General features: G+C 43.5%; 1 protein-coding gene across 1 annotated transcript in view; it reads right to left on the bottom strand.

The window, feature by feature from the left end:
* Positions 1 to 20,526, bottom strand: part of LOC144491802 (uncharacterized) — a 173,829-nt gene that overhangs the window by 91,671 nt on the left and 61,632 nt on the right. Inside the window, exon 6 of the mRNA XM_078210097.1 lies at positions 4,253 to 4,388. Within this exon, the coding sequence (XP_078066223.1) occupies positions 4,253 to 4,388 (136 nt within the window). The remainder of the gene's footprint in view (positions 1 to 4,252; positions 4,389 to 20,526) is intronic.

Raw genomic sequence — 20,526 nt, forward strand, 5'->3', positions numbered from 1 at the left:
TGTCCCCCTTATCCACCCCCCCACCACCCACACACATCACTGCCCCCCTTATCCACCCCCCACCACCCACACACATCACTGTCCCCCTTATCCACCCCCCCACCACCCACACACATCACTGTCCCCCTTATCCACCCCCCCACCACCCACACACATCACTGTCCCCCTTATCCACCCCCCCCCACTACCCAGACTGATCACCACCCCAGCCCCCTCCCCCCCCACCAATCGCCGGCAGAGTGGCAGCGGATCCCCCTGCCCCCCTGCCAGAAATCCATCTGACCCCCCACCCCCCCAGAGATACATCTTACTCGCCTCCCTCCTCCCCACCCCAGACAACGATGTGGCCTCACTCCCCCCCCTTCCTCCGCCCCCCCCCAGAGAATGATCTGGCCTCACTCACCCCCCCCTTCCCACCCCCCAGACAACAATCTGACCTCACTCATCCCCCCCAGAGAATGGTCTGGCCTCACTCCCCCCATCCCCCATCTGCCCCCCCCGGACAACAATCTGGCCTTACTCATGTCCCCCGCCCCCCCCCCAGAGAATGGTCTGGCCTCACTCCCCCCCTCCCCCCCCAGAGGAACATCTGATCCGCCTCCTCCTCCCTCCCCACCAGATAATGATCAACCCTCCCCGCCTTCCCCCCCCACCACCAGACAACAATCAGCCCTCCCCCCCCCGCCGACAACCAGAGATACATCTGACTCGCCTCCTCTTCCTCCCCCCCACAACCAGACAACAATCTGACCTCACTCCCCTCCCCCCCCACCAGAGAATGATCTGACCCACCTCCCTCCTCCCCCCACCACTGATCTGAGTCAGAGAGCCGTTGGAAGCTCTGAACACGCTCTTCAGCTGCTGGAGCGCCCGATTCAGACTTTTATTCAGCAGGTTCATTATGGTGCGGTTCCGGGTTGGTGAACGTGGTGGTAAAGAGGAAAATGCTGATAATGTTGGGCGGGCAGTTCATTAATTCAATTTAAATGCATGCAAATACATTTAAATCGCCGTTGCGCCCGTTTTGGGCACGAAGCGGATCGCCGCCATTCCCGGGTTTCGGTAAAGTGGCAATCTGCACAGACGCGGGTGCGGATCGCATTAATGGCCTCACACCCGATTTTACCATGTCTTCACGCCCGTTAATGGTAAAATCGGGCCCACAGTTTACAATTTTTCATTCAATAATATGAATGGATGGAAAAATGTTCAATAAAAATGAGGCAAGTGCACAGGTTGACAGGTGGGAAATGCAAGACCTGCAGCACATAAAGAGCAGCACTGTCCCTGTCACCAGGACAAATCAGTTGTATACGGTCAATTTCTGCAACGCATAAGATACGAAGTGCTCTTACTTGGAATGGAAGTGCCATTGGGTTGCTATTAGTGACTAAGAGAAACAGAGAGTCAGAGAGGGCGAAGAATGATGGACCGAGGACCAGAAAGGATAAGGAGTGGAATGAGAAGTGGACTGTAAGACAGAGGTCACAGATGGAATGAAAGGGGGAACAAAGCACAGAGGGAGGAAGAAAGAAAGAGAATGGTGGAACATGATAAAATACAATCTGGAAGTTGGAAACAAAGATTGTCAGATGTTGCATGCCTCTGCCAAGGCTAAAACTTGCTTATGATTGTGTACTATAGAATCCGTCGTTAAATAATTGAGAATAGCAATGAGGATCAATGTTCCCTGCAAAGGTTTGTTGGTTAGTGTGGTCAGTTGTTTCAGCAAGAACAGCTATTTCAATGCATGATATGTTTTACGTTTATTTTTGCTTAGCCACTGTAACGAGGTCCATGTGATTCCTTGTATCTCTGGTTAACCTGGTGTTGTTAAACTTCTTACTGTATTCCTTGCAGGAACATTTTGCATAGCTTTTGAATTTTGAAATGTTTGCCAAACTGGGGGAAAATTTAAAAAAAACTATTAGCTTTCATGTCGGAAGAAGTGTTTTGTTTTGTCTTCCCTCACAGGAATGGGAATGACACATCTTTGAGTAATTATCACGTTATTTTAAATCTGAATGTGAGGCAGTGTAGTCATTTATTGTTTACTTCTGGCTTCAGTGCAGCAATGACAAGCTATATATAGTGACAAAATCATGCTTTTATAAACTTTTCTGAGAATAATATTGTCTTTATTCTCTTTCAAGTCACGGCGAGGCTAATAGGCCAAATTTAGATAGGCCATTCAAAAAACCGCAATGAGGAGTTAAAAGAGTACTCAGAAAATTCCCCAGTGTTTTTTATCAAATTTTATCAGGAGCTGAGGGACTGGTAGACCTGTCCAATATTAAAAAAACAGATAGTTGAAAGCATGAAAGAACACTGGTTTATCAGTCTATGAAAAGTAAAGTTATCATTTCAGCTAAAGACACATCATTAGAATTAACAAAGGGACTTCCCCTGATGCAACAACCAGAAACATTTACCTGGCATTTCCTTTTTAGCCCTGATGGATCTAGTTTGATTTTCAAGCATTTGCTATTCTAATTTCAGATTTGCTGCTTTCATAAACTTTTTTTTACCTCTGCTTGAATGATATTTTCCACAGCTGTTATTCCTTCACTGTGTGATGAGAGATGTTATTATTTTTATTATTTCTGGTGTTTATTTGGTTATTCTGTGAAGCAGGCTTATGTAGAACTAATTTAATTAAGCTGTGGGCAGACTGCGTGGTAGGTTTGGAGACTTGAATGAGTGTAGTTGTGAAAGTCATGCATTTGAAGTAGATATGACAAGTGAATTTTCTCTATGTAAGCAAGCAGAAGGTGGAAATTTGCATGAGGAGATAAGTTGTTTTCAGTTGTTAAATGTGAAAGGGAAGTAAAAATATTTTTACAGTTTGCAAAGGTTTCATAAGCAAGCAAGGAGACGTTATTGATCTGAAAGTGGGGGCAATTGGGAGAACAAGGAAGACTTTATACTCAGAGAAAGATACATTTCAAAGAGGGACTAAGAACAATGGAATCAAAGACGAAAGAGAAAAAGGTACTTCAGGAAAGGTGTTGAGAACTGTGTTTGGTTGGCGATGTGAAAATTTCCTGGGGTTGACTGAAGATCACCTGCTAGCAACATCTCTGGATTGGAAGAGATTAAATCAGCCACCCAGTTAAGCCACAAAGTTCTTGAGGCTGCAAAAAGTCTGTGTTTTGAAGTTTTTAAAATTCCTATAGAAGAGTGGGACAGTGAGAAGTCATGTGATATAACTTTCCCATAGCAACAGTGGTTGCGTTGTGGCAATATTACCGGAATTGTGATAAACATCTACGATGGGTCGTTGCTTAAATGGATTGTCGTGCGCCTGACCAATTATGAAATATTTTTGAGGGAATATTTTGTAAGACTAATTTTAATTCTGTAAATGTAATCTTGTCTGTTGAAGTTTGATGTTTAAAATCCCAAAATTGGAATTTGTGGCTTCTGAATTCAGTAAACCTATCTCCTCATTGTGAGAATACAAAAAAAGAGTTGTGATATGTGTGTGAAGTTTCCCTTTCGGAATTAGTTTATGCAAACAATTAACATCAGCTGGATCATAACAACAGAGTGCATTTGTATCATAGGCTGATGATGATTTTCTAATTGTGCAATGAAAGGTTCAGGAGTGCAAACTACTTTGTTTATGTTCCTCACTAAGGTGACGTTGCCTCTTATTGTGAGGATTGACGGTCCCTGAAAAGTGATAAACCACTCTAAGCTTGAGCCCAGATACAAATCACTTGAGAGATTGGGGCCACACATCTTAGTCTTTGCTTCCTCAAAATGGATGCCACATGCTATGAAAGAAGCATCAACCAACAAGCCAAGTTTCCCTTTGGGATTTGTGTTTGCGCAGCAATTAACATCTGCTGGATCTGAGAGCAACAGGCACATCATGATCCCTGCACTCGTTTTGCTGTTGATGTCTGAGGTAATATTCTACCTGTTTTAAAGATTTAAGTGAAATATTGTGGCATACGATTCTCTCATAGCAATTACCAAACAGAGTTTGTGGCTAGCTTCCCTTGCAAGTTACCAAAAGCTCACTGGTTATGTGACCAATCTAAAGCACAATATAGGAAACAATTTAGGCTAAGACTTAAATAGACTCAAAACTTTTTAACAGTAACTCTAAATGTGGTCCAGATTAGGACCATAGACGACTGATGGCTTTATAGTTTAACCTGTTGATTGTTTTATTTTTCTGAAAATGTTCTCATTTGCTTCAGATAAAATAATGGTTTCTAAAAGAGAAGAAAAAGATGCTTACAATTGTAGGATTAGAAGGAGGTTGAAGACACAACTCATATACTTGTTCAGGAAAAGGACACCCAGTACGTGCAAGTTTGGCATTTGTTCCTCCTCAGAATGGTCAACTCCATTATTTTGGTGCAACAATACATGATCTGCAATTTAACAAAGGTTACAATGGTGAAGGTGATTAAATAAGCAATGATTTAAAAGTTCACTCTCACAGGAGTTGTTTTAAAATTAAGAAATATTCCTGAACGCAGTTGGAGTAACTGTAATAGTAGTAACAAAAATACTTCTTAAAAACAGCAAAATGCACAGAAAATTACATCTAAAATAGCAAAAATGATTCTTCTTCTTTTCAAACAAATCTTTTGAATGATACTCTTAAGGAAAACCAACCAAGAGAGGATGCACAAAAATATTTGGCGGGATTTTACGGCCTCGCTACTCCCGGAACTGTAAAATTGCCGTGGTGGGCTGGACAGTAAAATTCTCTCACAGTCTCGCGACCAAAATAACAGCCAGTTCTCACCGGCGGGATCTTCTCGTCCCACCGACGGTGCATCCCTGCCGTGAGTTTCCCAGCACCAGTCAATGGGAAATCACACTGACAGCGGCGAGACTGGAAGATCCCGCTACCAGCAAACAGCGCGCTGCCTTCCACTGTGAGAAATACTCTGTGCGGAGGCCAGAGAATTGCCCCCCCGCCCCCATCCCCATCAACTTTGTTGCTTTGACTCTCATAATAAGTTTGTTGGAGAAGATTGTAAATGATAGGAGCTGGAAAAGTGAGAGCTGCGATCACCTTTTCTCCAGTTTTAAAAATTCCCTTGAAACTTACTTTGTTGACCATGCCTTAACTTTCTACATCCTGTTCAAAGTTCACCAAGCATCAATAACAAACTATCCCACAGATCTTACTATCTCTTCAGTTGAAGCTCAGTGCCTCTCTACTGAATATATAATCTAATACTCAGAGAGTGTCAGTGTTCGTAATCTCCTTAATCCAGAATTGATGAAAGATCATTGGCTCTGTTTCTCTCTCCCACTCAGATGCTGCCTGATCAACTGCATTTAAAATTTTTATTTCAGGCTTCTAACATCCTCAGTACTTTGCTTTTATTTAGGATGCAGGAACTGATGGGTTAGACTTGCTTTATTGGTTGAAATTAAACCCACTGTTGTTACAAACACATTGAAGGATATTTTGCAGTATTAATCTTATTAGTATTAATTTCTGAACAATAGAAAACATTTAAAATGACAAAGTTTGTTTGACACAATACCAAACTATAACTAAAAAATACCAACAGTTTATATTTTCCTTTTAACATCCAATTTAGGATTAACTGGAATTGATAAAGTGCTTTTCAATTAGAAAGTGACAGGAAAGCTTTTTATTTGTCAAGAGTTGCAGTTTCAGAGACATACTGTACTACTGCTTTTGAGTACGAAACTGCATGGATTAAAGCATAACTTCACATTTCATGGATATTTATGTTTAAGATTCCAATTATCTCCATTTAAAGTTTAAGGTTTATTTATCAGAGTCACAAGTAAGCTTACATTAACACTGCGGTGAAGTCATTGTGAAAATCCCCTAGTCGCTACACTCTGGCACCTGTTCAGGTACACTGAAGGAGAATTTAGCATGGCCAATGCACCTAACCAGCACGTCTTTCGGACTGTGGGAAGAAACCAGAGCATCCGGAGGAAGTACATGCAGACACGGGGAGAACGTGCAGACTCTGCACAGTGACCCAAGCCAGAATCGAACCTGCCTCCCTGGCGCTGTGAGGCAGCAGTGCTAATCACGGTGCCACCCTGCTGCCCAATGAGCAAAATACCAATGAAAAGGATTAGTTTACAGATATATTACTTTGATCCACCAACAGTTCAGACAAGTTCTGTAACTGGTGAAATGTGTCAAAATATGTGAAACAAATCGCTCTTGTACATTTTCACTGGCAAGGTTGACTACAGCGTCCTAGCCAACATTTTGTAAAATGAGTACTAGAAAACACATCCAATGGCAGATATTCATACCAGTAAATCATCAAATGAATTAGCAGAAATAGAACTCATACAGATGGTGGAGCAGGGGTCGGGACAGTTCCCATTGTGTTCATCACTGTACAAATCTAAATCCATTTCTGGAAAGCTGAATCAAACACATGTGAAAATTAATGCTAACAAGTTGTTAACCACAACAACAAAGGTCAGCTCCTAAACAATGGACCCCGGAGTGAACAAAATAAGAGTACAGCATGCTGTTAAAATTACACCTTAGAAAAAGCACTTTTCACAACCACAGACAGCTCAAAGTGCTTTCCAACTAACAGTGTACTTTGCAAATGTAATCAATGTTGTGTATGTAAGACAGCAGCCAATTTGCACTCATCACACTCCCACAAGCAGCAATGTGATAATGACGAGGTGATCTGCTTTTGTAATGTTGCTTGAGGAATAAATATTGGCCAGGATGCTGGGGTTTTCATTGCTTTTCGTTATAATAATGCGAGGGATCTTTTACGTCCATAGAAACATGGAAAAAGGGAGCAGGAGTCAGACACTCGGCCCATCCAAGTCTTCTCCACCATTCATTATGATCATGGCTGATTATTCAACTCAATAGCCTGATCCCACCTTCCCCCCTTATCCTTTCATCCCGTTCTCCCCAAGAGCAGTATCTAACTCCATCTTGAAAACATACAGGGGGGACTTTTCCCGTCCTACCCACAACGGGAATTGTAGCGGACGGGGGGAGGGGACCATGCAAAGGTCAATTGACCTTGGGCGGAATTCTCCGGTTTTGGAGCGAGCGTGGCCGGAGAATCCCATCCACAATATTTTCACCTGTGTGGTTTAATGTCTCACCTGGAAGATGGCAACTCTGCCAGCTCCTTGAATACTGCAACCTTGATTTTTGTGCTCTTGTTCTAGAGCAGGACTTGAACTTGGAATCTTGTGACTCAGAGGTGAGCAGGTGACCAAAGTTAAACAGAGGAGAACAATTGCAAAAAAAAAGTGGGGAAGTTGGCAGGAATGGATTGGCCAATAATTTTAAATCTCGCCTGATTGTACTTTCTATTGAATTATCCCCCAGAAGGCACTGTGTGCAACTAGGGGCATAAAACAGGCACAACAATGTCCAATTTCCACTTCATTGCCATCTTAGTTACAAATGGTTTGTGCTATATTCAATGGGTGTATTCGGGCTTGTGCTATTTTTGGTGCATTTTATATACAACTTAATATAAAGCATGACATGCATAGATACAGGGCGGGATTTTATGGCCTCGCTTGTCCCAAAGCTGGACCTTCTCATTGTCCACCCCTCGCCCGCTCCGATTCCCATGGCGGGCGAGGCTGTGGAATTCCGGCGACAGTTTCCCCATTCTAAATATTTGTGTAAGCAATAGCTTCCATTGTGTTGACATAAAAAGCTAAACTAGAAACAAAGCTTCTGAACAGAACTATGCACCATAATCATGATTTTCTACATTACAAACATTTTTATGTGATTAATATGTCAGGCTACAGATGCTTAATATGGAAAATGTTAGTGATTGAAGTGACGAGGATTTGGGGCATTTCAAATTTTTGGGAGCCACCAGTCTTTTAGCAATTCAATCAGAAAGATGGTGGGGAGAGGGGGATTGATGACCTTACTGGCTCGTCATGCCGGTCAATGGGTGAAACAAGCTGGTACGATTGCGCAAGAGGCAAAAAATCAGATTCACGCCCGGTTTCTTGCCTCTCACGATCTTACCGGCCCCGGATTTCCAGTGTGATCAGCCTCATGCGCTTAGGCTGATTTAAATATTAAAATCTGCATTTCCACACAATTAGTAAGCCCGGGACGCAATCGTATGGGCTCATTTGGCAAGGTTCATGTATGGTCCCCATCAATGGGTGGGGCCGGGGGCCCTGGAGGCCCTCCTGGTGGTCGGGGGCAGGTTGGGCAGTGCCAGCCTGGTACTGCCAGCCTGGCACCCTGGCACTGCCCACCAGGCACTGGACAGTGCCAAGGGATGGGGCAGGGGCTAAGGGGAGGTGGGTGGGGGAGCTGCGCACTCTGCAACTGAGGATCAGCTGTAATCGGCTCAGTGGGGGAGGGAGCTGCACACTTTCAATTGGCGATCGGCTGGGGCGACAATCAACCGGGTTGGGGGCAGGTGGGGGGGGGGGGGTGGAGGCAGGGATCGACTGGGTCGGGGGGGATTATCTAGGGGAATGGGGGGGGGGTGCGATTGGCTGGGGAGGTCAGCGATCGGAGGGTGGAGAGGGGGGCGTGCAACATCAGGGGGGAGGGGGGCATGACTGACACAGAGCAGCCAGTTGTTCAGCGAGAATAGACTCTGTGCACTGCCTCTACTGGCAGAAATTAGATGGTGACTCAGTTTTGCACTAAGTGGCGCAGGATTTCATTTGTAGTCTCGCCCAAAAAAAGAATCTGAAACTCTCCCGTTTTCACACTCGTTTGGCAGAATTTACTTGGTAAGATATTGGTAAGAATACAAAGTGATTATCTTAACTGGTTTTCCAGTCCTGCCCGCCCACCCAGGACAGGAAATTCCCACCTGAGGTCAACGGACCTTTCAACGGTCCGTTAATTTATCCATCCCTGCCTGCGACGATTCCCAGAGTGGGCGGGATCGGAAAATTTTACCCCAGAATATTTTTTTAAATGTGTTTTTGGAATAATGAGTTTTGGTATATTAACAGAGTTCCTGAAATATTAAAGAATTGTAAATCATTTAACCTTGTGTAAGCTTCTCAGGTGAGTTAATATTAGAATGAATCCCAAGTGTAGAGGTGCTAAATAGATTTGATTGACTGAGATGGGAAGATGGCTGTAGAGGCAGATCGGGGATCACGAGGAAGGCAACCCAAGCAGGAAAGAAGCACGAGGAAGGAGGGGAAGTTGTCCTCTAGAATCAAGCAAAATATTGGAAATAACATTTGTGTTATAGTTGAAAACAAAAGGAACATATCTGAAGGATTTAAATAATATGTTGTATCTGTTGCAAAAACACAGCTGAGTAATGAAATCAAGGAGGTGCAACAGTGCCATCCAATGTGAGGGGCCTGTTTGTTGTAGCATGAAGTAAATGTTGGCGCAAGGCTTTTCAGTTATCAATATTCACATAATGGCGTTACTCCAAAATATTCAATTTGATTTATTATTGTATTAGTATAAAGTGAAAAGTATTTTTTCTTCCGCACTATACAAAGCATACCATACACAGGGAAGGAAAGGACAGTGTGCAGAATGTAGTGTTACAGTGATAGCTAGGGTGTAGAGAAAGATCTATTTAATGCAAGGTTGGTCAAATCAAAAGTCTGATGGCAGCAGGGAAAAAGCTGTTTTTGAGTCGGTTGACACGTGACCTCAGACTTTTGTATCTTTTTCCCGATGGAAGGTGGAAGAGAGTATGTCCGGGGTGCATGGGGTCCTTGATTATGCTGGCTGCTTTTCCGAAACAGGAAGTGTAGACAGTGTCAATGGATGGGAGGCTGGTTTGATGATCCTTTATAGTTTATTGTGGTCTTGGACAGAGCGAAAGCCATACTAGGCTGTGATACAACCAGAAATAATGCTTTCTATGGTGCATTTGTAGAAGTTGGTGAGAGTTGTAGTGGACGTGCCAAATTTCCTTAGTCTCCTGAGAATGTTGAGGCATTGGTGGGCTTTCTTAACTATAGCATTGGCATGGAGGGACCAGGACAGGTTACTGGTGATCTGGACACCTAAAAACTTGAAGGTCTCGACCATTTCTTCTTCGTGCCCATTGATGTAGACAGGAATAAAAATGTGTACAGGAAAACTTTTAGTATATCTTAGATAGACATTATATGGATTATATCGACATATAGACATTATATAGGATTGAGAATGACTTGCTTCCACTCAATGGGCTTGGAGAACTCTGATAGTTCAATGCGTGATCTGCAGACTCGGCCACATGGCGGGGCAGCACATGTGAAAGTAAAAACTTGCACAGTCATGCACTTTAAAAAGTAATGCTATGTAATATAATCGCTGATTACAACTGTGCACTCACAATATATTCATGCATCTAGCCAACTTAACAATAATCAAAAGAAATTGCATGATAGATTTGTTATTAAAACAAAGATTGTGGCATTTGCACAATGCAGATTTATGTTTATGAATCAAGTAACCATAAGCTCAAATGAATACAGTCTGACTGCGTGAACACTTGTCTCATGCATAGATCCTTGCAAGTGATAATTAACTCTTCATTCGAGTGGTTTGAAAATATCACTCAGCATTGAGATTGTGACAATGTTCCTGCTAAGTTGCGCACTCATCGTGGCATGAATGGTATCACGCAGGGACAAATAACAGGTGTGCGCAGTAGCACAAAAAAAAAGAAAAAGCAGGCTGCCTGCATAAGACCATAAGACCAAGGAGCAGAATTAGGCCACTCGGCCCATCGAGTCTGCTCCGCCATCCAATCATGGCTGATATTTTTCTCATCCCCATTCTCCTGCCTTTTCCCCATAACCCTTGATCTCCTTATGAATCAAAAACCTATCTATCTCTGACTTAAAGACACTCAATGACCTGGCCTCCACAGCCTTCTGCGGCAAGCAATTCCAGAGATTCACCACTCTCTGGCTGAAGAAATTCCTCCTCATCTCTGATTTAAAGGATCGTCCCTTTAGTCTGAGATTGTGCCCTCTGGTTCTGGTTTTTCCTACTAGTGGAAACATCCTCTCCACGCCCACCCTATCCAGGCCTCACAGTATCCTGTAAGTTTCAATAGGATCCCCCCTCATCCTTCTAAACTTCAACGAGTACAGACCCAGAGTCCTCAATCGTTCCTCATACGACAAGCTCTTCATTCCAGGGATCATTCCTGTGAACCTCCTCTGGACCCTTTCCAAGGCCAACACATCTTTCCTTAGATATGGGGCCCAAAACTGCTCACAATACTCCAAATGGGGTCTGACCAGAGCCTTATACAGCCTCAGAAGTACATCCCTGCTCTTGTATTCTCGCCCTGTCGACATGAATGCTAACATTGCATTTGCCTTCCTAAGTGCCGACTGAACCTGCATGTTAACCTTAAGGGAATCTTGAACAATGACTCCCAAGTCCATTTGTGTTTCTGATTTCCTAAGCATTTCCCCATTTAGAAAAGTCTATGACTCCATTCCTCCTTCCAAAGTGCATAATCTCACACTTTCACACATTGTATTCCATCTGCCACTTCTTTGCCCACTCTCCTAACCTGTCCAAGTCCTTCAGCAGCCCCCCTGCTTCCTTAATACTACCTGTCCCTCTACATATCTTTGTATCATCTGCAAACGTAGCAACAGTGCCTTCACAGTTCCTTCCTCCAAATCGTTAATGTATATTGTGAAAAGTTGTGGTCCCAGCACTGACCCCTGAGGCACACCACTAGTCACCGACTGCCATCCTGAGAAAGACTCCTTTATCCCCACTCTCTGCCTTCTGCCAGTCAACCAATCCTCTATCCATGCCAGGATCTTACCCTTGACACCATGGGCACTTAACATATTGAACAGTTTTCTATGAGGCATCTTGTCAAAAGCCTTTTGGAAATCTAAATAAATCACGTCCACTGGTTCTCCTTTATCTAACTTCCTTGTCACCTCCTCAAAGAACTCTAACAGATTTGTCAGACATGACCTCCCCTTGACAAAGCCGTACTGACTCAGCCCTACTTTATCATGCACTTCCAAGTACTCTGCGATCTCATCTTTAATAATGGACGGCTTTAATAATGGATACAGCAACTTCCATTATTGGGAACATTGCTTGTAGGTATCATCAGCCCCAGTCTCCTTCTCCTGTGCCTCCAGTTCCCAAGGCTGTCCCCAATACTGACAAGTCAGTGCCCAAAGAATGGCTTGAATTTTCTGTTCCCTTTAGCGTCGGGTGGGTTCAGCGATGGGAGCAGAAAATAGCGTGAGGAGGTCAAATTGTGTTTTACGTCGGTGTGAAAGCTTGCTATTATCACCTTCCCCCTGTCAGTGTCAGGCTGCATTTCCCACCATTCAATGTCATTATAATAAATTTGCATCTCATTATCAGACCAATATGCTGGAATCATACCACCCCCTCACTCATTTAAAAATCTATCCACGGTGACGTCTGACAGAACGATGCAAATCACAGCGAGCTTCAAAAGGCATGCACCTGGCGAGCACCCCTCCGAGGACAGCAAGGAGGTGAACGTAGCACTCACGGAACGATTCTGCATATTAAGGAGCCTGACTCAGGAGTACCAGCTCCGAATGGGGTTGACCAATCTTTCACCCAGGAGTATTGGCTCGACTAGGCAGTGGGGGTTGGGAGAGGGGAGGGGGGGGGGGGGACGGACAACCAGCCTTTGCCTCAGAGACAGCACAGACTTGAATAAGGAGCTGTTGAGCTAACACTGTTGGGAAACGAGGCTAATACTGAAAGAGAGCCTATCCAGAGGGTACCAGCAGTAAGACTCCAGGTCACCAGGGGTGAGAGTCCAGTCCATGGTACCGGGGGGGGGGGGGGGGGAACAGAAACAGCTCCAGAGTACTGAGGGGTGGGGGGGGGGGGGGGGAGGGGTGAGGGGGGAATGGTTCCAAGGTAGCGGCGGTAGGGAAGACTCCAGGGTAACAGTGGGGTGGAATACTCCAGGGTACAAGGGGGGGAAGACTCCAGGGTAACTCGGGATGGGGGCAGGGGGGTGGAGGAAAGACTCAAGGTACCATACTCTTGGCATAATATTCTTATAAAACATCCAATTCACCATTTTATATGAGGTCTGCTAGCTATGTCTAAAATTTCAAGCTCAGATGAATAAACCTAGCGTCACAAGCCTGGTAATTGTGTAGACTTAGAGACCAATTACCAAACCTACCCATTTTCTTCTGTAGATTTCAAACATTAAACCTCAATATAACATTTGCATAAAAGTTCAGACAAGTACACAACACATTCTCGAGTATTAATAATGTCAATAACAAATCTCCCTATCATCCATACCAATGGCTATGCTCAGAAACACATTCATTTATATGGATGTGTTATCAAACTTTACGTATCAAAGGTCATTAAAAATTGAAGCTTTAGTCCTTTTATGACCACAAATTTTGCCGAGGCTTTAATGAAATACAATATTTAACACCATGACAGAAATGAATTTATGAACTCATCTCTGCTTTGTACATTCATGCCAATGTTAAGTTATTCATTCACGAACCGCATTAATAAATCTGCCATTAACCAACAAAATGCCCACCGATCAATGTTTATTTATCTAGCAAAAATCCATTAAAGCAATCATATCTATAAAACTGTTTGACATGCTATATAACATTTTTGGCCTTACCATCAGTTTCTTAATCCCAAATATACTTCCCTCAGCAGAAATCCATTAATTTCTATTAATTCCATCCAGTTTAAAATATTGCAGAATTTAACAAGTTCTCCCCACCTACAGATGAACATTGAAATATGATGAATTATTGGAAGCGATGATTTAAGCACTTTGTTAGAAATTTTCCAATGTAACATTTTGCGACAAAATAATTCCATTAAATATGGAGATTACAACCAACACATTCTCTGCGTCACAGTAATTGTATTTTATTTATCAATCCAATGTAATCAGTGGTGTTCTCAGCTTCTAGTTGTATTATTACATTTTATACCTTTCTCTGCATCTCCGACTCCTCGTTCCAGCTTTAGATTTTTGAGAGGTAAAAAATGAGCGTTATACTGAAAATACTAGCATCCACCCTAACCATGTCACCAGTCTCTATTCTTCCAATCTTCATTAGAAGGGCAAAAAGGGGTCACGAAATGTCCTTGGCAGACAGGATTAAGGAGAATCCCAGGGCATTTTATTCATACGTTAGGAACAAAAGGGTTGTCAGGGAAAAAATTGGACATCTCAGGGACAAAAGTGGGGAATTATTCTTAGAGCCTAAAGAAGAAGGGGAGATCCTAAATGAATACTTTGCGTCGGTATTCACAAAGGAAAGGGATGTGTTGACTGGGAGTGTCTCGGAGGGGAGTATTGACCCGTTAGAGAAAATCTCCATTACAAGGGAGGAAGTGTTAGGTTTTTTAGGGAATATAAAGACTGACAAATCCCCAGGGCCTGATGGAATCTATCCAAGGCTGCTCAGGGAGACGAGAGATGAAATCGCTGGGCCTCTGACGCAAATTTTTGTCTCGTCACTGGACGCAGGTGAGGTCCCAGAGGATTGGAGGATAGCTCATGTGGTCCGGTTATTTAAGAAGGATAGGAAGGATAACCAGGAAATTATAGGCCGGTGAGCTTGACGTCAGTGGTGGGGAAGTTGTTGGAGAGGATTCTTAGAGATAGGATGTATGCGCATTTAGAAAGGAATAAACTCATTAACGATAGTCAGCATGGTTTTGTGAGAGGGAGGTCATGCCTCACTAACCTGGCGGAGTTTTTTGAAGAAGTGACTAGAATGGTTGACGAGGGAAGGGCCATGGATGTCATCTATATGGACTTTAGTAAGGCGTTTGATAAAGTCCCTCATGGTAGGTTGGTGCAAAAGGTTGGATCTCATGGGATAAAGGGGGAGGTGGCTAGATGGGTGGAGAACTGGCTTGGTCACAGAAGACAGAGGGTGGTAGTGGAATGGTCTTTTTCCGGCTGGATGCCTGTGACTAGTGGCGTTCCTCAGGGCTCTGTATTGGGACCTCTGCTGTTTGTGATTTATATAAACGATTTGGAAGAAGGTGTAACTGGGGTGATCAGTAAGTTTGCGGACGACACGAAAATGGCTGGACTTGCAGATAGTGAGGAACATTGTCAGAGGCTACAGAAGGATATCGATAGGCTGGAAATTTGGGCAAAGAAATGGCAGATGGAGTTCAATCCAGATAAATGTGAAGTGATGCATTTTGGTAGAACTAACGTACGGGGGAGCTATACGATAAATGGCAGAACGATAAAGGGTGTAGATACGCAGAGGGACCTGGGTGTGCAAGTCCACAGATCCTTGAAGGTGACGTCACAGGTGGAGAAGGTAGTGAATAAGGCATATGGCATGCTTGCCTTTATAGGACGGGGCATAGAATATAAAAGTTGGGGTCTGATGTTGCGGTTGTATAGAACGTTGGTTCGGCCGCATTTGGAATACTGCGCCCAGTTCTGGTCGCCACACTACCGGAAGGACGTGGAGGCTTTGGAGAGAGTACAGAGGAGGTTTACCAGGATATTGCCAGGTATGGAAGGGCTTAGTTATGAGGAGAGATTGGGTAGACTGGAGTTGTTCTCACTGGAAAGACAGAGGATGAGGGGTGACTTAATAGAGGTGTATAAAATTATGAAAGGCATAGATAGGGTGAACGGTGGGAAGCTTTTTCCCAGGTCGGTGGTGACATTTACGAGAGGTCATAGGTTCAAGGTGAGGGGGGGGAGGTTTAACACGGATATCAGAAGGACGTATTTTACGCAGAGGGTGGTGGGGGCCTGGAATGCACTGCCGGCCAAGGTGGTGGAGGCGGACACACTGGGAATGTTTAAGACTTATCTAGATAGCAACATGAACAGAGTGGGAATGGAGGGATACAAAAGAATGGTCTAGTTTGGGCCAGGGAGCGGCACGGGCTTGGAGGGCCGAAGGGCCTGTTCCTGCGCTGTATTGTTCTTTGTTATTACTTAATTTTGTATCTTGAATATGTTTCAGAAGCAGTTGCTATTGTGGATCTTATGTGATGTTATCATTGAGAGTCGAGAGGCAGATTCTTTTAAACACAGTTAGACTGTGCAACAGAAAGTATCTTACCAGGACCACTGACTTACATTTTGACCTACTGAATGGGCGGGAGTTTACAGCCTCACTCTGACAAGACCGGAAATTCCCACCCGAGGTCAATGGTGATTTCTGTTGCCGAACCCTCGCCCGCTCCAATTCTGTGGCGGGCGAGGTGGTAAAATTCCAGCCACTGTGTTTTTACTCTGAAATTATACTGGTACTTTGGACATTAAAATCTTCAATTTAGCCAAATATAAAAGCAAAATACTGCAGATGCTGGAATCTGAAACAAAAAGAGAAAATTCTAGAAAATCTCAGCAGGTCTGACAGCATCTGTGAAGAGAGAATGTTTTGAAACTTTGACTCTATTCTCTCTCAACAAATGCTGTCAGACCTGCTGAGATTTTCCAGCATTTTCTGTTTTTGTCTTCAATTTAGTCCATTGGTTTTGGTAGTTAGTATATCTTCATTACCTATGCGCTATACTGAATTTGCACCTCAACATTATAAAATCCAGAATATTTATCAAGATGATAGGCAAGATATGTATAGCATTAAGGCGATTACTTGGGCCTGGAACGAAACCAATGTAGAAGATCATGCAAATTGATTGGCAACTTTCCTTCATTACAACAGTCAATGTGCTTCAAAAAAGTACTTAATTGGCTGCAAAGTTCCATCAAGTGTAAACCAAGTTTCTGCAATTTTTAATGCTGGTTTAAAAACATCCCACTGGAATCCGGCTCCACCCACAAGAATGGCTACACCCCGCAGATTGAAATAATGAGCGTGGTGAATCTCTGTGGATTGAGCCAATTTGCAACCATTCAAAGAAGCTCTTCAAATTAAGTTAGTTTTATATTTTAGGCACAGAGGCACATCTTAACAGCATTGAAACTTTAAAAAGCATTACATTTACAAATAAACCAATTAGTGTACACCAATGCAATTAGTAATGGTTAAATACTTTTTTAAAGTGAGTTTTTTTTCATGAAGCATTTTTTGATTTGAGTTATTATTGTTTTACACCGCCGGGTTTCCCGAATTTTGGCTCCATGAGGTTTTCTGCACCCGCCTGTCACCAAACGCGCCACACGCAGGATGGGAGAATTTCACCCATCCACGTATGTTCTAATGAACTCCTTCCACTCAGAACTGGGAAATTACTGCAAATTTAGGAGTATAAATTAACACTGCATATTTCTACAGCCCCAAAATCCATGTTTTTGTGTATAGTTAGTGTGTGAGTCGACCCCTCTTTTCAGGTACAACATGTTACACTTACATTAGAAGAGGAGTCAACTTTAATTTTTCACCCCATAAATGCAAGTTTTACTTACCAGTACGTTATTACTGGGGACAAGGGATTAAGCAGGCAATACAGGCAGTGGTGCAAAGATGTGTTGGTGTTTAAGACACACCCTCTTTTTGCAATGGATGCCAACAACATTTCATGGCATGGGGTGGCACAGTGGTTAGTATTGCTGCCTCACAACGCACAGAGACCTGGATTCGATTCCCGGTTTGGGTGACTGCGTGGAGTCTGTATGTTCTCCCCGTGTCTGTGTGGTATTCCTCCGGGTGCTCCAGTATCCTCCCACAGTCTGAAAGACATGCCAGTTAGGTGGACTGGCCATGCTAAATTCTCCCTCAGTGTACCCGAACAAGCGCCGGATTACGACGACTAGGGCATTTTCACAGTAACTTCATTGCAATGTTAATGTAAGCCTACTAGTGACACTGACAAATAAACTTAAACTTTAAATGGCAACCTCCATGCTATCAGTTCACTTTTATATTCATCATAGAAGTTGACTTCCATTTCTGAGGGGTAAATGTAGAATGAGTGAGTTCAGGACTGAAAGGGTTAATGTGTGGGACTGGAGAAGCAGTGCCGCCCACATTCACAGAATCCCAACCATGAGAAAAGGCCATTTTGGCCCATTGAATCTGCACCAATTCTCTGACGAGTATCTGACCCAGGCTCTCTCCCCCAATCTATCCCTGTGACCTCACACATTTACCATGGTTAATACATCTAACCTACACATCTTGGAACACTAAGGGACAATATACTATGGGCCAATCCATCTAACCTGCACATCTTTGGACTGTGGGAGGAAACCGGAACATCCGGAGGAAACTCACGCTGAGACGGGGAGAACGTGCAAACTCCACACAGACACTCACCCAAGACTGGAATTGAACCCATTTCCCTCATGCTGTGAGGCAGCAGTGTTAACTACTGTGTCTCCATGCTGCCCCATGACCATGAAAGACACAGTCACTTGACTGTTAATCTAGTCGGAGAAAGCTCATGGCTTAGACTGAGTAAGATGTGTAGGGCAGAATCTTCTGCTCCCGCCAGCAGTGAGAATCATGGTGGGAGAAGGAGCACAATCTGGCAAGGGCAAAAAAATCAGTTTCCCATCAGTAAAACCTAGTTTGGAATTCTGTTCCCCCGATTTTCATGACAGTTTAAAGACAGGTCAAGTATCCCATGGAGCTAAGTTGGGAACGCCATTTGCATCTCATGAATGCTCATTAAAAGGCCAACACACTGGAATCTTTTTCCCCTCCAGATTAAACGTTCCACCAGATCAAATTTAGAACGTTGACATTTACAATTGTACCTAAGTGGTGTGCACCAGGCGAGGTAATCTTTTTCCTGGACCATGAGCTTAATAGACACTGCTTTTGCCTTCCTTTCACACTGTCAATGGGAGATATCGGCTAGTTGTCACACATGCTGCACCAAGGCTGGGCACAGAGGGGTGAGGACAAGCCAGGATTGGGGGGGGTGGGAGTGGTGGGGTGGGGGTGGATCAGAGTCAAGAAGCCAAGTGAAAGAGTAAACGGCTCTCTGGGTGCCGTTTATGGAGCCTACAAGGCAACAGTGGGAGGGCCACTTCCTGCCCTCACTGCCACAAGTTTCAACGTACTCCTCCCGGACATATAATTAATATGCTGAACAGCACACGATCTCGTGTTTAGTCACCCCACTCTTCAGCGGCAGTTATTCTGACTGCCTTTCCCGAAATCGGACTTAATCTCCAGAGTGGAAAATTCCACCAACATCTTTTATATCCGTAAATAGTTACGTCCATATGATAAAGTCGTTATTGTTCAGTCATATCTATCTCCGCAATTGTTTCTTAGCCAGTTACAACCAACATACAACTTCTATCGTCAAATTCTACAGTATCTTTATTCTGTAAAGTTCTGTGCATATCACAAAGCATTAATTAGCAACACATTTATTAAAACATTTATGAAATCTGCCTTCATCAAATGTTTCTGTAACAGTGCTAAAAAGTGATGCTTAAAAAACTCCATTGAAATTCCACTTAAAATCTGATTAATGTTACCGTTCTTCCAGAATGCCAAGAGTCCACAAAATTATTATGGATTTAAAAGGCCTTCAGACCCACCTTAGGAACATAGGAACAGAAATAGGCCCTTCTGCCCTTCGAGCCTGCTTCACCATCCAATTAGATCACGGCTGATCATTTACCTCAATGCCACTTTCCCAAGCTATCTCCATATCTCTTGATGCTGTTAGTCACCAGGAATCGTATCATTTACTGTCTTCAACATAAGCTTCCACAGCCCTTTGGTGTAGAGAATTCCAAAGATTCACCACCTTCTGAGTGAAGAAATTCCTCCTCATCTCAGTTTTAAACGGCCTATCCCTTATCCTGAGATTATGTCCCCTAGATTTTAGACTCACCAACCAGGGGAAACATTTTAAATACAACCAGCCCATCAGGCCCTGAAAGAATTTTGTAAATTTCAATTATGTCAATCCTCATTTTTCAAAACTCAAGGGAATACAAATCCAGTCTCTTCAATCTCTCCTCATATGGCCCACCATCCCAGGGATTAATCTGGTGAACCTCTGTTGCATTTCTTCAATGGCAAGTATGTGATGAAGGCCAGCATTCCATCAGCTTTCCTAATTGCTTGCCGTACCTACGTGCTGGATGATTTTAGTGACTCATGACAACCCCCACCCCCCTCACCATTTAAGAAATGTTCTGTCTTTCTGTTTTTTCCTGCCAAAGTGAATGACTTTCCGGCTGCGCTCACCCCAAAACCGGAAAATCCCGCCCAAGATCAACAGACCTTTGCTTCCTGTGGTGGGCGGGACAAGAAAATTCCCCGCCCTAATTTATTCACATTATATTCCATCTGCCATGTTCTAGCCCATTCACTTAGTCTGTCCAAGTCCTCTTGGAGCCTCCTTGCATCTTTTTCACAACTTACTCTGCCCAATTTTACCATTATTTTCCAAATGTCCAGTCATCACATCCTTCATAATAGATTCAAACATTTCTCCTACTACTGACATCAAACAAATAGCTCTGTAGTCCTAAATCATGGGGTTACATTTGCTCCTTTCCAGTCTGCAGGAAACTTTCCAGAATCTGCAGTGTTGAAAGATAACAACCTGTGCATCGACTATCATACTTTAATACTCTGGTCCAGGGGATTTATCAACCTTCAATC

The sequence above is a fragment of the Mustelus asterias genome, chromosome 3 (assembly GCF_964213995.1).
Source record: "Mustelus asterias chromosome 3, sMusAst1.hap1.1, whole genome shotgun sequence".
Lineage (NCBI taxonomy): Eukaryota > Metazoa > Chordata > Chondrichthyes > Carcharhiniformes > Triakidae > Mustelus > Mustelus asterias.